The sequence below is a fragment of the Channa argus genome, chromosome 21 (genome assembly GCF_033026475.1).
Source record: "Channa argus isolate prfri chromosome 21, Channa argus male v1.0, whole genome shotgun sequence".
Classification (NCBI taxonomy): Eukaryota; Metazoa; Chordata; class Actinopteri; order Anabantiformes; family Channidae; genus Channa; species Channa argus.
Genome location: NC_090217.1, coordinates 14,132,090 through 14,146,149, shown reverse-complemented (window position 1 = coordinate 14,146,149; position 14,060 = coordinate 14,132,090). Strand labels below are relative to the sequence as shown.

At 39.8% G+C, this 14,060-nt stretch overlaps 3 protein-coding genes across 12 annotated transcripts in view; 1 reads left to right on the top strand and 2 right to left on the bottom strand.

The window, feature by feature from the left end:
• Window positions 1–124: 124 nt before the first annotated feature.
• LOC137106714 (LYR motif-containing protein 5A-like) lies at window positions 125–1,720 on the bottom strand. Its single transcript, XM_067490409.1, has 3 exons — window positions 1,585–1,720; window positions 1,304–1,376; window positions 125–1,193 (listed from the first exon to the last, which is right to left on the bottom strand). Exons 1-3 carry the CDS (start codon window positions 1,689–1,691, stop codon window positions 981–983), a joined length of 393 nt encoding a protein of 130 aa, XP_067346510.1. The 5' UTR covers window positions 1,692–1,720; the 3' UTR covers window positions 125–980.
• Window positions 1,721–1,771: 51 nt separating this feature from the next.
• dnai7 (dynein axonemal intermediate chain 7) lies at window positions 1,772–8,094 on the top strand. Of its 2 annotated transcripts, none has more exons than XM_067490396.1 (16): window positions 1,772–1,809; window positions 2,954–3,038; window positions 3,122–3,210; window positions 3,348–3,452; window positions 3,593–3,730; window positions 4,091–4,225; window positions 4,317–4,420; window positions 4,961–5,119; window positions 5,244–5,397; window positions 5,503–5,599; window positions 5,738–5,883; window positions 6,012–6,168; window positions 6,243–6,457; window positions 6,548–6,706; window positions 7,311–7,424; window positions 7,781–8,094. In XM_067490396.1, the coding sequence occupies exons 1-16, from the start codon at window positions 1,807–1,809 to the stop codon at window positions 8,054–8,056; spliced, it is 2,136 nt and encodes a 711-aa protein (XP_067346497.1). In that variant the 5' UTR covers window positions 1,772–1,806; the 3' UTR covers window positions 8,057–8,094. The 2 variants fall into 2 exon arrangements, with proteins under 2 accessions (XP_067346497.1, XP_067346496.1); XM_067490395.1 differs by having other exon boundaries at window positions 5,738–5,907.
• Window positions 8,095–8,145: 51 nt separating this feature from the next.
• lrmp (lymphoid-restricted membrane protein) overlaps window positions 8,146–14,060 on the bottom strand; it is a 29,130-nt gene continuing 23,215 nt past the window's right edge. For 2 of the 9 annotated variants that reach the window (XM_067490385.1, XM_067490387.1), the window contains 12 exons: window positions 14,020–14,047; window positions 13,727–13,867; window positions 13,355–13,489; window positions 13,036–13,183; window positions 12,705–12,742; window positions 12,523–12,591; window positions 12,077–12,135; window positions 11,736–11,834; window positions 10,723–10,851; window positions 10,077–10,103; window positions 9,317–9,456; window positions 8,146–9,182 (listed from right to left, as the gene is read on the bottom strand). In XM_067490385.1, coding sequence (XP_067346486.1) covers window positions 9,040–9,182; window positions 9,317–9,456; window positions 10,077–10,103; window positions 10,723–10,851; window positions 11,736–11,834; window positions 12,077–12,135; window positions 12,523–12,591; window positions 12,705–12,742; window positions 13,036–13,183; window positions 13,355–13,489; window positions 13,727–13,867; window positions 14,020–14,047 — 1,156 coding nt within the window. In that variant the 3' untranslated portion in view covers window positions 8,146–9,039. Of the gene's footprint in view, window positions 9,183–9,316; window positions 9,457–10,076; window positions 10,104–10,722; window positions 10,888–11,735; window positions 11,835–12,076; window positions 12,136–12,522; window positions 12,592–12,704; window positions 12,743–13,035; window positions 13,184–13,354; window positions 13,490–13,726; window positions 13,868–14,019; window positions 14,048–14,060 lie in introns of those variants that run through there. The other 7 variants (XM_067490386.1, XM_067490390.1, XM_067490389.1 and 4 more) reach the window with 7 other exon arrangements.

The following is a 14,060-nucleotide window of genomic DNA, read 5'->3' as shown; positions in this document are numbered from 1 at the left end:
TGAGGTTGTGTTTGCCTGATACTAAGAACAACTTGGATGAGTTGAGTTTTATTATGTTTTAAATAAAAAAACATTAAATTAAAAAAGTTGGAACACATTTTTGGACTTAACTGTTGCAAGAAACTGCTGTGATTCAAAATACTGTCTTTATTATAACACAGGACATCAGTTTTCTGTACATATTTACAACATTTAATTTAATCAGTGATATATAATGATATACATTGTTCATGCAAGAAACTTAACCATGTATCTCAAAATATATACACTGAAATATAAAAACAAATGTCATAACTGTGAGACACTACTGTACAATACAAGCAACTAAGTCCACTTATATAGCGGTTTTATGAAAGCGCTTTACAATGTTGCGTCTTATTCACCCATTCACACACACACATTGATGGAGGTGGCTGCTATGCAAGGATCTGACACACAGAGATAAACCTGGGGTTCAGTGTCTTACCCAAGGACACTTCGACACATAGCCAAGATCCTGGATCTAACCGCTGACCCTGTGGTCATGATTTAGCTACAACCCTTAACAGTATTCATGATGTTTTGTGTCTCTTTAGATTTTAACACATTTTATTTATCCCATGGGGAGACTGTCATGGACAGCTGCTACATTCAAGGTGCTCGAGGTCTAGTATCTTTCAAGGTCACTTAGACATGTGGCCTGGAGGAACCAGGAATCAGTCCACTAGAGCTCACGGATGACTGATTACCTATGATGTGTGTGAACATCATGTGAACAGCCATTTCAAATATCGGATGTTTGGTTAATTAACAAGATTAAAAGTTTTTTTAAACTAAACTTAAAATCTGCCAGACATAACCATTTTCAAACACATCCAGTCTTGCAAACGATGGCATTATGGTACAAACGTGTAAAAGACAGAAAAAACAGAGACAGAAAAAAACTTAAAAAAAAAACAGTAGAGTACAGTTCGGACAGATATTTTTCGTAATTATTATAATTATTTATTTGGTTCGTAATACCTTTTCTTCATGGCTCGATATTTCCTAAGGAAATAGAGAGCTTCTAGTTCCTTGATGACAAAATCACCCCGTGCTACCAGCTTTTTGATCTTCTCCGGGTCTGTCACGTCTTTATTCTTCATGAAAGCTGTTTTCATACGCTCCCGGAAAAAGACATATCCCTGGGGGTAGTCACGGCCAATAAACAACAACTAAAGGAAAACCAATAAATAAATAAATAAAAATCATATTAAAACAATCTGCAGAAATTTACGTTAACTTACACAGCAGAACAGTGTGTGTTGCTGCAATGTTCACTTACATTTTTGTAAAGTCTGATAACCTCACCCCTTAATGGGTTGGCCATTTCAGAAATGAGACGGTCGTTCACATGCCTGGAAAGAGGAAAAAATGTAAATAAGAATTTGTTTCTTTACGGAGAAGACAATGACACCTAATCAGTTGTTAATAACAGAACACAGCACAACAAAAGCAGCTAGCTAGCTAGCTTTGTTTGGGTAGCTAACATTAGCTTGATAGCAAGCATTTAACAATCACACTTTATCAATAAAACTTTACGAACAACCATATTAAATTGCGTATTCATATTTACACGTTATATTCTGATGGGCAGATGTATTTAAGTCATATAACAAAAATGTCGTCTTTCCAGCTACAAGCCATTTGACTCCAGTGGAGAACGTTAGCATGTAGTTTTACTCACAGCCGTATGTCGTTTCGTGATGTCGCAAATAATATCAAACAAAACTACGCATGCGTAGATGTTTCCATGGTTACTTGAATGCTGGAGAGTTTGGTTTTAGCATGGTGAGTGTTTACCACTTTACTTCAAATACATTTGTCCCGTTTATGGTATAAAGGACTCAGTTAAACTCTAACTATATAATATTTGTCTAACTAAGTGATCTTTGAAATAGATAGCATTTATTAATAGTTACAAAGCAGCACAGCTAAGCATGTGAGTTAGCATGCTATTCATAACAGTTTTCTGTGTTTTCTTTATTACTAAATTATTAAACCTCTTACCTCGTTAATTCATGTCATTTAAAAAAAACGACCTCGGCTCTTTCCTATGAATGATAGAAGAAAAGATATGAGCAAGAGGCAGTCAGTAGTTACTCTTTTATAAAAAGTTTTATTTATTTATAATAATAAGTTATAATTAGATTTTAATCTCATAACCCCGGTTATCTGGACAGAGATATACACTACTCACAAAAAGTTAGTAACATTCGACTTTAGGGTGAAATTAATGGAAAATGTCATGCTACACCGATCTTATATGGTGAAAGTATGGCATTTAGGTAGAAACATGCAATGGTAATGTCTTCATCTCAAACAATGTTTGAAACAAAAGTGGTGGGTATACCGCAACAAAAAACGTCAAAGGCTCAATAACTTGCCAATGGTTAGGTGTCATCTTGGTCTGATCCATGAATCAAGTTGTGATTTTTGCGTTAAGCACCTTGTTAGAGAACAGCATGTTTATGCAATTGGTACTGAAATATTGAACAGTTGGGCGTGGGTGAAGGTCAGATTATATTCACTTGTAAAGGTGCATTCTGAAATTCTGTCGAATATCCCTATTTTTTTGTGAGTAGTGTCGAAATGTCTCTGGGCAATACACTGATCCCCCAACAGCCCATTCCCCTCCCCAGCTGTGCAGTGCCAGTCCAAGCCCAGTAGAAATTGGGGAGGGTTGCGTCAGGAAGGGCATCGGGCATAAAAACTGTGCCAAATCAACATGCAGACAATGATCCACTGTGCTGACTCTGACTGACCTCACGGGATAAGGCGAGAGGGCCAAAAAAAAAGAAGTATGCAGCCAGGCATAAGGAATAAGATTATTACCCAGCTAGCTATGACTTACTCACTAGGTATTTAGCTTTTACTCAGCAAAGGTAGAGCAAAAAGCTGTGCCTGTCATGTGTGATGTTTTGCTGGTTTAAAGTCTTCCAAAAAGGGGCGTAAGCTTTCCAAAACTCAGAAGTTGAAGCAGCAGCAAGAGGAGGAGGAGCGGAGACTGCGAGAGGAAGGTAAATACCTATAGAATGCAATACAATAGCTGGAGAAAATCAATTGGGACACTGTGTGCACCATATGTGCTTCTGCCTTATAGAGGAGGAACAGCTGCAAGCAGAGAAAGAGGAAGAGGAAAGGCAGGAAAGAGAGAGAAAGGAGGAGGAGTTGGAAAGACTTGAGTTAAAGGTGAGCTGAGCTAATGTAATATAATACCATCTCTGTGATATGGTCTACCATGGGCTGTGTTATTATTAGTATGGGTATAGTATGTATTGTACTGCATGATAGCGTACTGTATCTTCATATGTGTATTTTGGTGACAGGACAGTGAGCGCAGAGATGACGAGCTGAATGAACTCCGCCACCTACTGGAAGAGAACCATGTTGCAGTAACCAAATGGAAAACTGATGCTGTGGAGAAAGCCAAAGTATATGTCTTAGTATTATTTTAATATTATGGTTTTGTCCTTGTCCAGACTGAATAAAATATGAAGATAATAAGATTTGATTAAAAGAAGCACACTCACCTACTAAATTAAAATGCAGGACTGTTTGATTCTGTGTACAGTGGGAAAGGTACCTGCGTTGTGATGGCACCCCAGAGCCCTCAGTACAGCAGGAAATTAACACATATATCAGCTTATGGCGAGATGACCCAGAGGTTAATATCGGCTGTGTGCTCCAGCAATGCAACCTCGCACTGCAGGTCTGTTTTTTATGTGCAGATGTGCATGTCATGAAATTAGCGGACTGAACAGTTTCATCTAGGAATTAAGACATTATATGTCACATAAAAATACCAAATGTTTTCTGTTTTTTTTTAGTTGTTGTTGTGGTTTAAGTAATTTGAATTTGACAAGAAGAGATAAAGCATGTAGGCATGACAACATAGGTAAAAATAAAAATGTACATTTACCATTGTGCCCTCTAGCCAAAAAACTAAACAAGGATATCCAATATTTCTAATATACTTGAGTGAGAGACATCAAAAGGTATCAGAAGTAAAGAGAAGAAGAATAAATGGAGTGTTACAGAATCAGAGTGCAAATATTCTTGCCCATTGTAGCTGTTTGAGGAGCTGGAAGATCTGCTTACAGAAGCTGGAAATAAACAAGAGGCCCATAAGTACCAGGAGGCCCTCATAAATTTACAGGAACTAATTCACTTTAAACATCAACTTGCCACTGAGGAGATCCTTAAGGTACAAAATTATTAGTATATGATAATAATCCTAAATTGTAAAATTCATTATTATGTGTATGACTCTTTTGCTTTGCATCTTGCCATGACAGACAGCCAGTGCAAACATCGACACAGAGACGGGAAACATGCAAACTGTGGTCAAAGATGACAACATTACTCTGTGCCTCTGGGCCAACTTCACAAAGAACCCAAGGTCTGTGGATGAAATAGAGTTAAGACAATAAGTTCAAAAAAGGCTCAGATTGGGATTTATGGGTTTTAATTTCTTTTTTATTAGTGTCTCACCTTGTAAATGGCATTTTACAGAGAAGCTTCTGTTAAAACCAAATTGAAAGGAGCTGTGCAATTTGACAGTTGCACAAATGACGCACAAATGGCTCACAATTCAGTCAGTTATGTGCAAATATGTCAGTTTAATACCGCAACAGTGTCCTCACTGGTGGAGGTGGGTACACTTACAAACAGGCATGTGACCCACAAACAAAACAATGATCGGGTTTGCCAAAAACAGTGGAATAATGAAACCATGAAAGCCTGTAATGTTAACCTAGCCTGAAAAATAAGTCAGGTCTATTGCTGTGGCTTGTCATGACATGGGACTTAATTTGTAGATGTTTATACCTTGATTTTGAAAAGTAGAAATGCAATATAATAACTGTATTCTACATGTAGAGCACAAGCAGCAACTCTTTTGAGCGGATATCCAAATATGTTTTAAAACTTGTCCAACCAGGTTTAAAGGATTACAATTCGAGGAGGCCAGCATGAGTTTTACGCTTCCCAAGCAGTTGGCTGTCAGCGACATCGCTGTACGAATCCTACACACACACTATGACCACCTGTCCTTGCTGGCCAAGATTGCTCACGAGAGAAGGCACTCATCCAGCCACAGGTTCCACAGTTCTGTTCCTGCTGCTTCTACCACTATTACTACATTTATGTTTATTCTAAAAAATGCTGCTGCTGCTAATAAGCAAGTATGTTTAGGTATCTTTTCTTGTCTTGTTTGGTGCCAGGTCTTTTGGGGGTGGCGATGAGATTTCTGCAGATGTAAATTTACTTGAGCAGGGGGAGACAAAGTTAGAGGAAGAGGTGAAGAAAGAAAGTGAGGCGCAAGATCAAAGATTGGATGAGGAGGTGCAGTCTATTCATGGGTCTGAAGGGCATAAGGTATTAAGTACTGAGCTACTGTTTTTTTTTTTTTTTAAATTTGTGTTATAAAGTAGCACGCATTGATGTTTTTTATTCTTACTGTGTATTGTATGTAATTCACAGTCAGAAAGTCCAGAAAGTGAGCCCTCAAAGAACAACATTTCCCAGGTTGCAGAACGCCGAATGAGCCAGCCAAAGACACAGATGGAGACACTTATTGGTAACCTGCACAACCTGACTTTTCCTCAACTTTCAAACAGAACCTAAACCCACTGTCACTAGATTGGATTGACAGTGTTTTTAATACATAAACTTAACAACTAAATCTGATGATGAAGATTATGTTTTTCTCTATTAGCTGAGGGGGACTTGCCTTCTCCCTCAGTGCAGCTTACAATTATAGACCAGGCTGAACAAATCCAGGTGGTGGACTTGATGCAGTACACACCTCTGGGTGGGGTGTTCTACTATGATGTTTTTCACCTCCCACCACAAGCTCAACAGGTCAATGGCTGGGAAATTAGACAGGTTAATACAAAATTGTTTCAGGTACACCAGAACAGTTACCGAACTGTTGACCTCTAAAGATGACCTCACCGTTCTGTTTATCTCACATATTACACTTTCTGCAGGTGTTCAACAACGGCCTTCAGGTGTTCCCTTACCCCACAGAGTCCAACTTGGAAGAAAACATGGCCCCCAGTTGTCCCCTTGTAGGTGTGTCTGTGAAGCTGCCTGACTCTGTTGTTTTCTTGGAAACTCCGCAAGTGGCTCGCTGGGATGTTGCAGGTATGAGAGACAGCAGCACAAACAGTCATATTTGAAAGTCACCAAATAGTCATAACAGCTGGCCGTTTATCCAGGTAAAGAGTGGAGAATGGATGGTATCACTGACTTGTCTTACAAAGAAGAGGAGGCTGAGATCTCTTTCAAGATGAGCTCCTTCCAAGCTTTTGTGGTGATGCAGAAAACTTACGCCAACCTTCCCTTCCTGAGCTGGGAGCTCAGGCCACTGGGCCAAGACTGTGCTGTTTACACTGTCAGAGGGGCACTCATCACTCTCAGTATCACCATCCAGGTAAAAGGCAGTACGCACATATTTTGTACCATATGCATATAAACATTTCCCAAAAGAGTTCGTCTGAATTTGGGTCAATTTTAATAACAGGGTGACCAGTGCATGTTGCAATCCGAGCAAGAAAAAGGTCTCTCTCACCTCACAGAGAAGTGGATGAGCAGCTCTGCCCTGCAGCGGGCCATGATCAATGCAGGGATCAACATCTTTGTCAATGAGTACACAGACCAATACATCAGCAGCTGCTGCAAGGTCTGCATCTTCTACCTGTCAGCTCTTAGAATAAACGAACAGGGATCTAAGCAAGGAACAAAGCAGTGTTGCAGTAGGTGTTAACACCTGGGGACCATGAATATAAGTATAAAATTATTGACTATCATACTAATATCGGTTAAGAGTTTCCCACAGAGCAGTAGGCCATCCAGCCGACACTGGCAACCTTAGAGCCATGTTTTTCTTTTGCCAAAGCTTAAAAGGAGTTAACAAACCAGATACAGCTACTCTTTGTGTCTGCATCACTGCATCCAAGTCAACATGTAAACCATGACATAGAAAACACTGAAACATGATTCTCTGTTGTATCCTCTACCAAAGTAGCTAGCTCTAATGCTATACATGGACCAGCTGCACATTACTTACTTATAAACAATCTGCATGCTGTTAGGGTTGCAATAATGTATTGAATAATCTATTTTTTAATTTTTAGCTTAGCTGCCGCTCTAGATGCCATCAATTATTTAGAACTGTAAAGAACTATCATCCTAATTCTGCTTTCCTGTAGATTTTTTACTGTCATTACATTATAGATTCTGCCACAGGATTATATAACATGTTGTGGGGTTTCTGTGCTCTTCAGGACCCACTTACAGAACATGCTGCCTACGAACAGATGGCCCTCTTTGCTTCTGCATGTGCTTTCTCATGGAGCAAGTGGAATGCTAAATGTGGTGCTGAGCATCTGGTCATGCAGGTATTCTTGTTCACACAGTTTAGTATTCTATCAGAATCTCTACCAAACATGTAATGGCTACCTGGCCTGTAACATTTTGGACTGCATTTCAATTACGTCTATACTGGCACTGACATACAAGTGTTTTTAGTGCAGTAACAAGGGCTGCAGCATGTCCAGAGGTTTACGGTGTCACCCAGGTTCTTATATCACAAGCAGATTTGATAGTTACACACCCACAGCTCAGGAGGGCAGAAATGTTTTTAGAATGAGAGGGAGAGTAACATTTATTTCAGGAGGAGACCTTGGTTAGATAGTGAGGTTACAGGCTATGCATGAGAACAGACAACAATATTCCCCCCCTTTGTCTATACCAGGTGTGTGAACACCTCAGCCCCACCGGCGTGTCCGAGGACTCGTGGATTCTCTACCTGCTAGGTGCTCAGAGGAGTCAGAAGCTGAAAATTACAGAGAAGAGTGAAGATTTCTCTACAGACCTTTATCTTGGTAGTGAGTTTCACTCCACCTTCATCCACATGCTGCAGGACAACATGAGTAATGATGGCATAGCTAGGACCAGGATATCTAATTATCTGTTTGCTGATACAGTACAAAGTCTGCTCTGTGCCACAAGGCCACTCATGTATTCCTAAACTTGTGACATTAAGTTATTATAAACATGCAACCAAGTACCAACCAGTAAATTTTGAACATTTAATATGAAAGCTCTAAACACTGAATGTACAATTAGCTACTTTATTTGTGCAAAGTTTAATGCGTCGTCTTTGGAACATACAAAAGTGTATCAGGTTGAAAACAGTGACCACAGCAACAACTTAGAGGAAATTAAACCCTTTGGTGTTAAAACTTTACTAATGTTGCATTATAACTTAACAAAAATAAACAAATACATTTCTCCCCCCCCCCCCCCTCAAAACTAATAAACTCATAAATAAAAACATTCAAAAAACACTTAAAAGAATGAAAGTTTTATTACCAGTGTTTATAGACTTAAAAGCTATAAAATATCTGTTAAAGTCAATGAGGATTGGAAAAGTCTATTAAAAAGGCTGGCAGTCCCCTGTATTCTCAAGTGCATGAAATGTGTACTGAGCCATCATCCATGATGTTTGTCAATGGAAAATTACTTTGTGCTCAGTGTATAACGGATTGGTTGAGAGCAAGTATTAAGCTGTGACATGATTGGTCAGTGCTGTGCCTACACTGATGACTGATCAAACTTGCTGGAACTTCTTTTGGGTCCAGGTAGACAGTTGCAAGCAGCACTGATAATAAAACTGCATTATAATGCATCAAGAACATTGAGTAGCTCATCATAATTGACACTGGTTGCCACCACCTGTAAATCTTCTCTTAAAACACAGACATGCATTCATACAAACGCAAACAGACTAATTTAGCAAACATGATGTGATGCATTAAAACCTTCACAGGGTTAACTATGCCCTGAGGCCTGGTCTGTGCTGTCAAAGTCTTTAGGAATCTTCAGGCACCAGGAAAGATCCAAACAACCTTCGTTCATTAGGGGTGTACTGTCCTTTCTTATTTACTACCCCAGTGCACAATGTGCAGAAGGCTGATTGACAATACCACCATCCACCCCATGTCTCAGGGGCTAGATGGGTGGCTGACCATTGTGCCGGAGCCCTGCGTAGGGCCACAGTAATTGCTGAATGGTCATCCATGAGTCACCAGTCCCCACAGGGGCAGCATCTACGGCTGGCTGCATTACCAGGCTGGCCAGCAGTGCCAGGAGACCTGCAGACGAATGCACAGAATTGGATTTAAGTATCCCCTGTGCAAAAAAACTTTACATTTAAATGCAAAGACAGTAGCTTTTATTACAACAAAAGAATGAAAAAGTAACCCATAACTACTGACAAACTGAGTACCTGCCAGCACCACTACCATGGCCAACCAAAGCCAGAACCCTCTGCTGCCCCTGGCTACTGCACGAGATGAGGTCAGGCTGTGGGGCAGGGACTGGGATGCTCCTGGGTCTGTAGATGTAGCGCTAGACGAAGGGCTTGGACTGTAGGAGGAAAGGAAACAGAATAAAGTGAATAGAAGATGTGACACAAAGCAATTAAATGATTGAAAAAGTAGCAGGCATAGCAGGGAAGTGAATAAGTCACCAAAAATGATATCACTAGGATGAAATTAGGTCTTTACATAACAGTGTCTTGAAACACTTTCTGGTAAAACAGTGGGACATTTATGGTAACTTATGCAACAGATGGTAGGCAGTAATTTAGCTGCAGCTTTGTGCAATCTAAGTTTGGCCTCAGTGAAGTGCATTTTACCACCTGACTCAAGCAGTGTTAAGATGCAAAACCATTTACATCATATTCATCAGCATAATATAAAAGCTGTCAGCAGTACAATTAATAGCAGTTGGCATGGAGGTGGATTAGAGCAATAACTCGTTAGGCAAAATCAGCAGACAATTTGGGCCTGGAATCTGTCAGCAGTAGGCGTGATGCTCCAAATCACATTCTAGTCATTATGGGAGTCAGTGCAAGGCTGTAAGTGGCCTTTGATTGGCACTACTACCTGATAAATGCAGGCCTCTAGCATGCATTTATATTATGATTTACAGAGACAGAAGCCAGAAGCCTTTCTCACTTTGAATTCTTCTCTCTATACACTTACAGCATTACAAACAGTTCATCCTGACTCCTGAGCGATATAGCATTAGGTAAAGAGGAAAAGATAATTCAGAACAATACACAAGAACAAAGAAAACAGTTCAAGTGCAGTAGCTTCCACATAAATTTGGCTTGACATGTTAGTAAATGACAGACAAAGCATGGTAAAGATGGACTGTTATAAGATGCTATGTACAATGCAAGTCAGAATTTGAGATCCATGCATGAAACACGATTTACAAAGCTTCCGATTATTATTTGTTATGTTGACATACATGGATCTCAAGTCAGTTAACAGCTGAACAAAAATCATTCCGGGGCCTCACGTCAAAATGCTGCATGAACGTGATTAAAAGCCGCGGACCAAAGAAGCTAGTCAGGTAAAGACCCATGCTATAAAAGTTCATCACTTAGGGGGTTCCATATGCTCACCCATGTAATATAAACACAAGCAAGTGCTTGTGTGGAGACATTTACCGCTGTGTGATCCTCTGAGATTGAAGATAAAATTGTTTAATGTCACAATTGTGACAGAATAAACACAGGTTGGCAGCTACTGAAACCTCAATAAAGCTAAATGATGAACTCTTAGCTTTGCTGGCAGAAAGTGGTGCTGAGTAGGCTGGTGGTGGGTATTTGGCTGGACTAACATCTTGAGGGGCAGAATGAGGGAGGTGAGTTTGCTGCCCAGCTCACTGAGACTGGACCTCCTCCTCTCTGCCACTGGCTCCTCCTTCTGCTCGTCCTCCGACTGGCAGTCAGTGTTGTCGCAGGCTGTCCTGTGGGCACGCGTGGGTCAGGCATTCACAAACACACTGTTAAGTTGCACAATTAAATACAAGCATGGCGACATAACCACATTGATTTGGTATGTGCACATTTACATTTCATGCATTTGCAGCCAACACAAGCATACAGATGCAGACACCACGAGTATTTGCTGATTCACCTGTTGTATGCAAAAAAAAAAAAAAAAAAAAGGAAACTTGCAATCTTTGATAAAATCATTTTTTGCAATCAGTTTCTGCAAATTAATGCATGCACACAATTGCAACTTACATGCTCCATTATTATATAATAGATCCACAATTAAAAAAAAAAAACTTTCAGATATTCGGAAAAGAGCAATTAAAGAGCAATTAAAAGCAATGTGATATGTACAATTTCGGTTTAAACATTAGCTTTGCTTGCAAAACAGTCATCCAAACATTTGAAAGCATAGTCTGCCAGTTAAAACAAAAAACATAAATAAACTCCAAATTTTTACATTTTACAAAAGGACAAGTGCAAGATTTGGGAAATGTCAAAAGAATGCAGATTTCTTCTAAACACTTCCACAAAGCAAGTTGGACCAGATGCATGAGAGATGGCTACGCCGTTGTGGGTTGTCAGAACTGCTTTGCCTTGGTTTCCTATAATTACATCGCTTTTTCGGTTGTCTAAGCACAGTCACTTATTATAAGAGCTTATAAGGGCTTGTTTTCACTTCCAGTTTTGTTACTTCTTTTAGCTATAGCTGACTATTTTAGACAAGCATATTTATCATCCACTATAGAGTGATTTTGGTTCACTGTAGGCTGCCATCTTTATGCATCAGTGTCCACAGTGAAGGTATTTGTGCGACATAGCCAGCGTGGTAATCCTTCTCCCTGACATTTCTTACCCCTTCATCATGAGAGAGGGCTCTTCAGTGTCAACCCAGGCCGCAGAGCTAACAAAGCGTTTTAACGGGGGGCGCATCATGTTCTTCCCTGCCACATTCCTGAAAACCACCGTTATCACATAGGTGCATAATAACAACCCTAATGTCAGCACGGTACAGAAAGTCTCTTTGGCTTGAATAAAAACCAATCACAGCTTCCCACAGACCGTCAACGATGGTTTGCTCTAAAAGTCATTTAAATAGTACTCATGCCTTTATTACTGCACTTATCATATACAGACTAACAGTACTACGACCTGACATATAACAGAATGGCAAACTTAACACATGCAGATACCTACCATGGGGAACGTCTGGTCAGTCTATCCGTTTCACCCTCTGAGCCATCTTGTGCTTTGGACTGTTGGAGCATAAACCAGAATAGGTCATAATCATGAAAACAAAAATGCTTCTTGGTTTGACTTTAAATTCGCAGCTTAACCATAAAAAGTTTTTATGAGTTGCTGCACTACGCAGCACTTTTCTACATATATTATCTGCACATGTATCTAATAATAATGGCAGCAATTATTAAGGTTATTAAACTATGCTTTGGTATTGGACTTTAAAAGTTTACATCAATTCTTGGAATAACTCATCTTGCAAGCGGAATGTAACTAGCTCTGTAATAAAGCATGTTTTAGATAAACTGAATTAATAAATTAACATCAGTGAATTCCTGGGAATAGATTTAGGGGCTTCAGAGTGATATCATTTATAAATATATTGATGGTCATCTCATCCTTACCATGTCAAAATGCATGTTGGCTGCACCAGAGCGCGGAATTGATGCTATGCTGACTCTGCGGGTTGATGGCTGTGAGAGGATCCATGGAAGGGGGAACAATAACAAAGCCATAAAGAAATGTGTCTACATGTTACTGCCACTAAAATCCTGAGAACTAAAGAATGAGATTGTATCCAGCTGACCTTGTAGTATTGTGGCAGCTTCTTGCCACGGAAATCATCTGGAAAGAGTAACCGATTGCTTACTTTGTGTTTACAATGCATACATATTAAACACACATATACACATACACACTAATTGTATATGCAGCAAACGTGAGCATACTGTAGCTATAGTTAGATCATGTGGTTTTATTAATGTTAGAGTGATAATGAGGGGTCCACTGCGATCCCAGCTACAAATGCAAATAAATTTTGTTAATATCAGCACAAAAAACAACAACAAAAAAAAACAAACAGCTGATGGTAACACAAGTTGCACAGATAATATTTGTCTCTGTATAACATTTCCAACCTCTTTCAGTTTGTGATCCAAACGACCTCTCGTTCTGCATCAGTGCCTCTCTCATCTCTAGCAGCTCAGCGTGCTCTTTAGTGTACATCCTCCTCAGGTTTTCTACGTGCTGGATCATCACCTCTACTGCTTTACCAATAAGACTCTCCTGACACACACACACACACACACACACACACACACACACACACACACACACACATATCAAAATCATCTTAATTACAAGGCCCTGCAGTTAGTTCTGTTGGTGTCACAGCCAGGTATAAAAATAATTTGGTTCATATTTAATCACATGGCAGAAACCCAAGTTACTTCTCACCTGATGAATAGCTCCCAGCATCTCAGAGCGACTGGATACCCTGGCCATGGACTGAATGAGGATATCCAAGTTCTTTTGGAGCCTCTGGATGATCTCCATAGATTGGTTGTCATCAGCACACAAAGGTATCAGAGCCTAATATGAAAAGTGAAGGCAAATGGAAAAAAGACACAGAATGTCAGAGAGAGAAAACATAAAAAATTTAAAGGATTTATCACAATACTTTCTTCAGTTAGAAACAGAATCAAATATGTCAAAAAGAAACTGCAAAAAAGCTCTACAAAGATTCAGTGGGTACTCCATACCCCTACAATTGGCAGAAATAAAAGTTTGTTGTCAGGTGAGAAGACGAAGTATTCTTCACAGACTGACCTGAAGTAAGCCCTGGCAGCTGGACACCTCCCTGCGGACATTCTCCTCAGCCAGGTCACGTGACCTCTCCTCCAGGCGGACTCTCTTCTCCAGGGTGAACATGTCACACTTAAAGCCCAGTGCCAGACGCTGGAACTCTGCCTGAAAAACAAGATTGTAGCTATTGGAACAAATATTTAGTACCAGTCATGATGACCATTTAAAAAAAAAAAAACCTTTATCCATCAGGTTTGGACTACCTTCGATTACACAGAATTCCCCAGAATGGTGATCTTAATTCTTAATATACATACCTCAATCTCCTTGTCACTAGGTGACAGGCTGCAGATAAAGA